The sequence below is a fragment of the Cebus imitator genome, unplaced genomic scaffold, assembly GCF_001604975.1.
Source record: "Cebus imitator isolate Cc_AM_T3 unplaced genomic scaffold, Cebus_imitator-1.0 Scaffold219, whole genome shotgun sequence".
In the NCBI taxonomy this organism is placed as follows: Eukaryota; Metazoa; Chordata; class Mammalia; order Primates; family Cebidae; genus Cebus; species Cebus imitator.
The window spans coordinates 2,807,682-2,818,034 of record NW_016107534.1 but is presented as its reverse complement, the minus strand read 5'-3'; the positions used below and the strand labels follow the sequence as shown (position 1 = coordinate 2,818,034).

Sequence of the window (10,353 nt, the reverse complement as noted above, 5' to 3'; positions counted from 1 at the left end):
AAAAAAAAAAAAAAAAAAAGAAAGAAAGAAAGAGAGAAAAAGAAAGAAAGATTGATTTTTAAATGTCTAACACTAGAACTGATTAAGCAAATTTTAATTCATTCATATTACTGAATAGAAATTATCAAAATTATATTTACAAAGGCTTTTAAAAGACATGGAAACATGTCTATACACATACACACACACACACACACACACGCACTTACATATATATATATATACTTATTTCTCGACAGGTCCCGGAGGGAGGCCCACTTACTGTTGTTTCCGTGGAGCTGGTGGGCATCTTGGGCACCAGGCAGTGAGTGAATTCGATTCTTGGGTCTTTGGTGGTGATGGACAGGCCTTTCTGCAGAATTTTCACCAAGCGGATCCAGAATTGAAACACAGTCTCTGGGTGTTTTTCGTGGAGCCTCAGGTAGTAGATCTTCTCGGTCACTGTCCTAACCCTCAGGATGCGTCGGAGCCGGTCATAGATTCGTAGCTCCACATACTTCAGGGGGAGAAGCCTGGGCATAATCAGGACATTTCCATGGGGAAGGCTGTGGTTTCAATTGACCACATGGGTGCCCACCTAGAGGTGGCTCAGCATCACTGGCCTCCTACCTTTCTGCCTGGGGAATGCTGAAGGGAGAAAGCTCGTGTAATGGAAGTGCGGGTGATCACTAAGACTGACTCCTCTCCAACTGCCAGGACTTTAGCAGGAATACAGGTGTGTGCCAGTATGCCCAGCTAATTTTTTTTGGAAGTTTTTGGTAGAAACAGGATCTCCCTATGTTGCCCAGGTTGGTTTTGAACTCCTGACTTCAAGTGATCCTCCCACCTTGGCCTCCCAAAGAGCTAGAATTACAGATGTGAGCCACTGTGTCTTGCCAAGATAAGTATAATTAATTCCACTTTACAGATTTCAAGGCTGAGGCTTAGAGAGGCTAAGTGATTTGCCCAAGTTTAGATCTTATTAAGTATGACCTGAAACTAAGATTTCCTGACTCAATTTCTAGGACTCTTTCTCCCTATATCCTGATTTACTGTGTTGAAAGGGCAAGGAAAAGGCTGGATGTCTCCTGTATATCTAGTATTTTTTTTTCAATCTCAGCACTTCATAGTTTTGCTTGACTTTCATATCCCCACCTTTTCCTTGGAAACCCCCTCTATATTGACAAAAAGAACATTTTTAAATGTCTAATAATAGGGAACTGGTCAAGTAAATTTTAATTCACTCATATTACTGAATAGAAATTATCAAAATGATATTTAAAAAGAGATTTTAAAAGACATGGAAATGTGTCTACACACACACACACAGACACACTCTCTCTCTCTCTCTCTCTCTCTCTCTGTCTCTCTCTCTCTCTTACAAAAAAAGGAAGCCAGGATTCTCAAAAACTAGGCTCTCGACAAAGACTGCATACTGCCCTATCCCTGCACAAAGCACAGTGGCTTGGTATATACAGACACTAAATAAATACTTGCTAGGCCGGGCGTGGTGGCACACACCTGTAATCCCAGCAGTTTGGGAAGCTGAGAGGTGGATGGATCACCTGAGGTCAGGAGTTCAAGACCAGCCTGACTAATGCGGAGAAACCCTGTTTCTACTAAAAATACAAAATTAGCTGGTTGTGGTGGCACATATCTATAATCCCAGCTACTCAGGAGGCTGAGGCAGGAGAATCACTTGAACCTGGGTGGCGGAGGTTGCAGTGAGCCAAAATTGCACCACTGCACTCCAGCCTGGGCAACAAGAGTGAAACTCTGTCTCTAAATACATACATATGTACATACATACATACTTGCTAAACAAATAAATGAATGAGTTCTAAAGAGTTTATGCACTAAAGAACATTGTCCTTTCTTTTGATCTAAAATCCAGCTACAAAGCAATGCATATCCCAGTCAATCATTCCATCCCTTCCAGCCCCTCCCTCAAGCCTTTACCTGCTGAGGGTGATGACTGGGGCATCACCAGGTGTGTTCCAGGTGGAAAACGGACCCCGGGGCCAGGTAACATTGGCCATCAGGAGGACATTGGGGAGTGGCAGGGAAGGCACTGAGGAGGTCACCCCAAGGATCACGGTGGTAGACCTTTCACAGACATCTTTCCAGTTCCCGGGCTTAATGACCTAGAAATCAGCCAGAGGTACGTGGGTCAGAAAGAAGCAGAAAACAAGATGCTGGAAAGGGGCGCTTCATCTGGGGGCAGGTGTACGGCACACAGGGCTGGGCCCTGACCTGCTGTTGATCCTTTTCGTTGGCTTCCCCAAATAGACTTCAAGGTCCTTGGCCTCAGGAGCCCTGTGTTGTCCTTCTCTGTGTCCTCTGTTTTATCTAACTGTAAAAAGATGCACTAGCAAGAAAAAGCTGAGTGGCACTGAAGTTTTCATTCCCCCACCCTTGGGTAGGAGAAGCTGGCCCTGGTTTCCAGTGGCCTAGAAGGGAGATTGTGTGAACAAAGTCCAGAAGGGGAGGAAAGTGAGGAAAGAGATGTTGAATGGGGAAGACCCAGTGAGCTTGAGTTGAGGGAGGTTTGGAGCACTAATCCCAGGATGAGGAAGGGGCCATCTTGTTGCTGGGTCTTGAGTGGAATGAGGACCTATTCTCTGGAAGCACCAGGAGGCTGTCGCAGGACAGAAAGACTGGATGCGTGGCCTGGCACTGGGCACAATGTCTCAGCTAAGACACCCCTCACTTCACTGTGCATGGCTGGCAGAAAAGCACCAGAAGTATGGCCACTAAGGAGCCACAGGGACCCAGGTAAGGAATGTATGAGGAGGGACCCCTGTGTTCCCAAGGCCAGAGGACCTTCTCCCAATGCTCTACATCTTTTTTAGAAAATAGAGAATGGGGCCAGGTGCTGTGGCTAACGCCTGTAATCCCAGCACTTTGGGAGGCTGAGGCAGGCAGATCACCTGAGGTCAGGAGTTCGAGACCAGCCTGACCAACATGGAGAAATCCTGTCTCTACTAAAAATACAAAGTTAGCCAGGCATGGAGGTGCATGCCTATAATACAAGCTACTGGGGAGGCTGAGGCAGGAGAATTGCTTGAACTCGGGAGGCAAGGTTGCAGTGAGCTGAGATCATGTCACTGTACTCCAGCCTGGGCGACAAGAGTAAAACTCTGTCTCAAAAGAAATATATATAAGAAAATACAGAATGGGGTCTCACTATGTTGCCCAGACTGGTGTCAAATTCCTGTTTGATCCTCTCCTCTCAGCCTCCCAAAGTGCTGGAATTATAGACACAAGCCACTATCCCAGCCAATGTTCTAGACTTTGTAAAACCACCGACACCACTGCACAGTCCTTGGTGGAAGTGGGGACAAGGGAAAGCCCAGGGGATGACTGAAATGTAATTTCCCACCAGCCTGACCAGATGGTGTTCCAAGAAAAGTGATTTTTGATTTTGGAAAAAAAAAAAGTGACACTTCTTGGAGCCCATGTTGAGGAATGAAATTCATGTCCTCTGCAAAACACAGAGGATTGTACACATTAAGTGTCCAATAAATGTTTGTGGGTGATGCTGCTTTGGGATGATGATAGTGATGGTGATGTGGAGGAGACGGAGAGAGGAAGCAGTGTAACTGCACTGTAACAATGATAACTATAACTAATATGTGGATTGCATCATTTCAAGTAAACTTTGAGCTGTGTGGTTGTTTATGCCTATAATCCCAGCACTTTGGGAGTCCAAAGCAGGAGGATCACTTGAAGCCAGGAGTTCAAGACCAGCCTGGGCAACATAGTGAGGCTTTGTCTCTATCAAAACATTTCTTTAAAAAATCAAACTTTGAACTTTACTGTGGGAGTCAGCCTCTCCCTAGCAGGTTCTGAGTTTGCTGCTGCCTTGGTAACTTAGTGTCCATTCAGATAATCTAAACAGTTTTAATATCAGGCCAAGGAAAACACATTAAGAGGCCAGGTGCTGTAGCTCATGCCTATAATCCCAGCATTTTGGGAGGCTGAGGAGGGCAGATCTCCTGAGGTCAGGAGTTCAAGGCCAGATTGACTAACAAGGTGAAACCCCATCTCTACTAAAAATACAAGAATTAGCCAGGTGTGGTGGCAGGCATCTACAGACCAGCTACTCAGGAGGCTGAGGCAGGAAAATCGCTTGAACCTGGGAGGCGGAGGTTGCAGTGAGCTGAGATCGCGTCACTGCACTCCAGCCTGGGTGATGGAGCAAGACTCTATCTCAAAAAAAAGAAAAAAGAAAAAAAAAAAGAATAGAAAACACATTAAGAGAACATATTTGCAGCCAAATCATTACACCCAAATAGAAATAACTAGAAATTAGATCCTGAGACTGGATTTCCAATGTTACTGCTCTGTCTCCACCAAGGGTATGTTAGGAATGAGCTCACCCCAGATTTGCCAGCTGATCACCCAACTACACATCTGCCAGGGGCAGCACAGGAGCAGCAGGAGCCATAAACACAGCTCTCCAAAATCTTGAGACTCCATCAGGGAGTAGCTCATTGCTCTGTAAAGAGTCTCTAAATGAAGCCCAATACTCACCTCCAACTGTTCCCACCTTCTCTCCTATAACCCCTGGCTGCTTTCCCCCTCCATTTGAATGGGTCTGTCTTGCAGACCTCCCTGCATTCCAGTCTCCCTGCCTTTCCTCAGGTACTCTGAAGCCCCTCTGTCTGGGATATACTCCCCCCTGCTCTTCCACTTACCAAAATCTCAGCAGTCTCTTAAAGAATGGCTTAAGACCCTTCTGTAAAGTCTTCAGACAAAGTCCAGAAAGAATGCCTTTAACACTCTCTGCAGCCACGCCTGGGGCATCAGCTGGTCCAAACTCTCTGACATACAACTTGCTTAGACAGTTACCAAATAACAGGTAAACCAAACTCATAGGCTTCCTGGCCAAGGACACTCTCTGATCTTTCTCTGTACCGCCTGCTCTGCATGCAGTAGATGTTTAGTGTGTGCTTAATGGCTGATTAACTGGTTATGCTCTCCTGCACAGGAGCGCGGGTTCAGGCTAGACCGCTAGAGGGAGGCAGGCAGCACCTGCGTAAGACTTGATACTTACGAAAACAATCACCCTCCACTCCCAGTAGCTCCATCCCAGGCTCACTTCCATTGGTCATGTCAACACCACCCTTTTAGGGAATGGTAGGATCTGGGCAAGGCCTATTTACCCAGTGTCTTTGCTTTCAAATAAGGCTGTTTCTAAACCACCCAGAGTGAGGAGGTTGGATTTCAGAGCAGAGTTTCTAACAGCAACCTTCATTCCCTGTAACCATCCAGTTTGAACAAGTGGCCCAGAAAGGGCCTGTGAATCCTGCCTGGAGACTGAGCTCTGATCTCTCCTTTTGTAAGGTATAAATTGATTTCCTTAAAGCAGATGACCTGCTGGGATCCTCAATATAATACAGGCATAAATGGAGGTGAACATGGGACCCAGACCTTCTGGTTTTCTCTAGCTTTGGTGGCTTCTTTGTCCTCCCCAGGGCTTTCAAAGGCCACAGCATTTCCTAACCATCCCCTAGGAACAAGTTTTGGAAAGAGAAAGACAGCTGGCCCTGAGCGCCACAAGGGTACCTGGATAAAGTTGCTTTCAAACACCACCGAGTCGGAGAACAAGTTGAATTCTGGAGAATGAATTAGTTGACAAAGAAGGCCATTTTCCACCCCAAGTTCCACTCCAGGGCCTGGTTCCCTGACCTCAGGTGGGAAGCCCCTGATTTTACTCATTGATTCTTGGGAAGAATGGGCTGGGGAACATTTCTGGGGCTCCACGTAGACCCAGCCCAATGGCAAGATGTTGATGTGATCTGCCCCCACCTCCCCAGCTCTTTCTCCTCTCCTTACTTACGGGCTGTCCACCAGGGCCGGGAGGGCCTGTCAGCTCACAATGGCAGGAATGACATCAAGGAATGTAATGGTGACAACAGAAAAGGAAAAAAAAAAGAAGAGGAGAGGAAGGACAGAGGATGTGCCAGGCTCTTTTCTCCCTCTTTCCACCAACTACAAACCAGCAGTAATGCAGCCTATTCCACTTTTTAAACATTCAGTCATACTCCAAATGGGGAATATGACCCTCCCAAAGTTATGCCAAGACAGCAGTGAGCTGGCCAGATGCAAGGAAGTCTCTGGGGAACAGGCTTTCATTCTCTTGCCTCCCAGTGAAGCCTGTTACAAAACTTCTGTGTGACTTGTTCACCTGCTCAGAGAAGTCTAAGGGTAGGAGAAAGGGAGTTCCTCTTCCCTACCCCCTCTCATGGGAGAAAAGGAGATTTTTTTTTTTTTAAAAAAAGAAATAAACACCTATTAACCAAACAAACAGGCTTATTCATTTGGAAACAGTGGGCAAAGGAGAAGGCAGTGGCACAGTTGTGTCCTGGAGCCAGACCAAAAGAGGTCATGAGAGCTGGTTGTTGCATTTTCCGGAATGTTACAAGCCAGTTGTTAAACACAGCAATTATCAAAACTTTTTTTTTTTTTTTTTTTTGAGACAGAGTTTTGCTCCTGTTGCCCAGGCTGGAGTGCATTGGTGTGATCTTGGCTCACCGCAACCTCCACCTCCCAGGTTCAAGCAATTCTCCTGCCTCAGCCTTCTGAGTAGCTGGGATTACAGGCATGAACCACCATGCCCAGCTAATTTTTTTTTTTTAAATATTTTAAGTAGAGACAGAGTTTTTCCATGTTGGTCAGGCTGGCCTTGAACTCCTGACCTCAGGTGATCCACCAGCCTCGGCCTCCCAAAGTGCTGATATTACAGGCATGAGCAACTTGGCAAGGCCATTTTAGATATGTTTTAAAGGATAGTGTTTCCATGGCCCTAGTGAGACATTTTTAAAAGCCCTTTGTAATTTTAAGCCATTCATGTTTTGAGATTGTTTATTACCTCAACGTAACCTAGCTAATCCTGATTGGTAACAAGAATAAATTCTTAGAAGTAGAATTTGTTGGGAAACTGAGGCAGGTGGATCATGAGGTCAGGAGATTGAGACCATCGTGGCCAACATGGTGAAATCCCATCTCTACTAAAAATACAAAAAGTAGCTGGGCATGGTGGTACATGCCTGTAATCCCAGCTACTTGGGAGGCTGAGGCAGGAGAATTGCTTGAACCAGGGATTGGGAGGTTGCAGTGAGCCAAAGATCACACCACTGCACTCCAGGCTGGTGACAGAACAAGACTCTGTCTCAAAAAAAAAAAAAAAAAGAAGTAGAATTGGTGTGAAAGGATGCATATGAGCCAGGTGTGATGGCTCATGCCTGTAATCCCAGCACTTTGGGAGACTGAGGTGAGATCGCTCGAGTCCAGGAGTTTGAGACTGGCCTGGGCAATGTGGTGAAACTCCATCCCTACAAACAATAGAAAAAATCAGCCAGGCATGGTGGTGCATGCCTGTGGTCCCAGATTCTCAGGAGGCAGAGGTGGGAGGATCACTTGATCTTAGGAGGCAGAGGTTGCAGTGAGCCGAGATCATGCCACTGCACTCCAGCCTGGGTAACAGAGTGAGACCCTGTCTCAAAACAGTATAAATAATTTGAAAAAAAAAATAGTGTATATGCTGGTGGATACCACTGTAATGGGCTTCATAACAAGTATACCAATTTATATTTCTACCAATAATGTTTGAGAGCTTGTGCTTCATATAGATCTACCATCCCAGTATGTCATCAAGCTTTTGAACTTACCAGGCTGAAAGTTTTTAAAACAGTATCTCAATGTAATTTTAATTGGGTATCTTTTCATTTCCTTCATTGGTTTTTATTCTATGAATTTTTAATTTACAACATTTGCCAATTTTTCTATTAGGCTACTGGTCTTTTTCTTATCTATTTTATAGGCAATCTTTTCATATTGGAAAGATTGAGTTGTGATTTTTTTCCTAATTTTATTTTTTTTTCTTTGTTATTTTTTTTTATTATTTTTATTTTTTTTTAATTTTTTTTTCCTAATTTTAAATTTGTCTTTGAATATGTTTATTGTAGTTTTATAATATTTTCATTTCTGGCTTTGGGATTTTGTATGATATTTTGACAAAGTTTCCCCATTCTAAGATTATGCAATAATTTCCCCATGGTTTCCTGAACTACTTTTACGGTTATTATCTTTCTATTTAAGTCTTTAATCCACCTAGGTTTTTTCCTGGTGTGTGAGGTAAAGTCTAGAACCAATGTGTTTGTCTGTATTTCCCCAGATGGCTATCAGTTGTCCCATGTCACTTATAGTATAGTATGTTACATCTTTCACTACTGATTTGAGATTCATTCATTTAACAATTAGTTATTAAGTGTCTACTATATATGATGGGCATTATCCTAGATGCTTGGAATGAATCAATGAACGAAATAAAAAGCCTACATTTAAGCAAGGGGATTCCAACAATTAAAAAAAATGATATAGTGTGTTAGGAGGTGGTAAGTGCTATAGAAAGAAAAGAACAGGATAAGGGGGAGCAGGAATGTTGGGGATGGATGTGGTGGAAGGTTGTGCTATTAAATAGGAAGGTCAGTTTAAGCCTCATTGAGATTCATGAGGACAATGCCACCTTTCTCAGAATCAAAAGACTTAACTATAGTGGGCCAATTTCAGAATTTATTTTACATTGTCTTGAACTGTCTATTCACATGCTGCCACTATACTATTTTAAATATTGAGGATTTATCGTATTCGTAAACCTTATCAGGTTAGTTTGAAGGAGATAATGTTTTCTTTTTTCTTTTCTTTCCACAGGTGTTGATCTCATGAAGGAGACAATTTTTCAGGGATGAAATTTGAATTTTTTTTCTTTTGTGGCATGGTGGCTCACATGTGTAATCCCAGCACTTTGGGAAGCCAGGGTGGGTGGATCACCTGAGGTAAAAAGTTCAAAACCAGCCTGGCCAACATGGTGAAACCCTGTCTCTACTAAAAATACAAAAATTAGCTGGGCATGGTGGTGCATGCCTGTAATCCCAGCTACTCTCGGGAGGCTGAGGCAGGAGAATTGCTTGAATCTGGGAGGTGGAGGTTGCAGTGAGCTGAGATGGTGCCACTGCACTCCAGCCTGGGGGATAGAGCGAGGCTCCATCTCAAGAAAAAAAAAAAAAGAACTATGGAGTTAAACCAATGATTTTATTTTTCTTTTGAATAGCAAGGCATTGCTTATTTGGCAGGTTTTAAAAATTGTTTGCAGCAATACAAGTAATTGCTTACAACTGGTTCCTGTTTCTGACTGGATAAAACTCACAGTAGCAAAAAGACTTTCACAATAACAGCTCCTGAAAAGTTGGTCATAAAATAAATTACTAATTTTAAATTCATAAAAGAAGTACCTGACTATAATTGCCAAACATGAAGAAATCACCAGTACTAATGTACTGATGTCCTTGTACAACTGACCTATATCAGAGTGCCTCATTTTCAAAATTAGGACCCTCTCATATTTCTACAATTTCCAAATGAATTATCAATTTTTGAAATCAGAATATTTTTTAACATGACTTTAAAAGTATTTAAGGATATTTGTATCTTCAAATATTTAAAAATTATTATTATTAAAAACAAAATATTTAAGGTAAAAAGAAAATGAATAACATTAATATCCATATCTAATCACTGGAATTATAAATTCACAGTGCAGGCCAGGCGCAGTGGCTCATGCCTATAATCCCAGCACTTTGGGAGGCTGAGTTGGGTGAATCACTTGAGGTCAGAAGTTCAAGACCAGCCTGGACAACATGGTGAAACTCTGTTTCTACTAAAAATACAAAAATTAGCCATGTGTGGTGGTGCACACCTGTAGTCCCAGCTACCCAGGAGACTAATGCATGAGAATTTCTTGAACCTGAGAGGCAGAGTGCATTAGTCTGTTTTCATGCTGCTGATAAAGACATACCCAAGACTGGGCAATTTACAAAGGAAAGAAGTTTAGTTGGACTTACAGTTCCACATGGCTGGGGAAGCTTCACAATCATGGCAGAGGGCAAGGAGGAGCAAGTCATGTCTTACATGGATGGCAGCAGGCAGAGACAGAGCTTGTGCAGGGAAACTCCTCTCTTTAAAATGATCAGATCTCGTAAGACTTAATTATCATTAGAACAGTACAGAAAAGACTTGCCTGTATCATTCAATTACCTCCCACCAGGTCCCTCCCACAACATGTGTGAATTCAAGATGAGATGTGGGTAGGGACACAGCCAAACCATATCATTCCACCCCTGGCCGCTTCCAAATCTCATGACCTCACATTTCAAAACCCATCATGCCTTCCCAACAGTCCCCCAAAGTCTTAACTCATTTCAGCATTAACTCAAAAGTCCACAGTCCAAAGTCTCACCTGAGACAAGGCAACTGGACAAGTTGGAAGTCCCTTCTACCCATGAGCCTATAAAATCAATAGCAGGTGCC

At 43.4% G+C, this 10,353-nt stretch overlaps 1 protein-coding gene across 4 annotated transcripts in view; it reads right to left on the bottom strand.

Moving 5' to 3' along the window:
• The window catches only part of FAM71F2 (family with sequence similarity 71 member F2), a 25,042-nt gene that overhangs the window by 5,514 nt on the left and 9,175 nt on the right, over positions 1-10,353 (bottom strand). Inside the window, exons 1-3 of one of the 4 annotated variants that reach the window (XM_017549504.2) lie at positions 5,825-6,422; positions 1,939-2,123; positions 263-512 (exon numbers count right to left, since the gene is read on the bottom strand). In XM_017549504.2, the coding sequence (XP_017404993.1) occupies positions 263-512; positions 1,939-2,018 (330 nt within the window). In that variant the 5' untranslated portion in view covers positions 2,019-2,123; positions 5,825-6,422. Of the gene's footprint in view, positions 1-262; positions 628-1,938; positions 2,124-2,232; positions 2,862-5,824; positions 6,423-10,353 lie in introns of those variants that run through there. The other 3 variants (XM_017549505.2, XM_037746063.1, XM_037746064.1) reach the window with 3 other exon arrangements.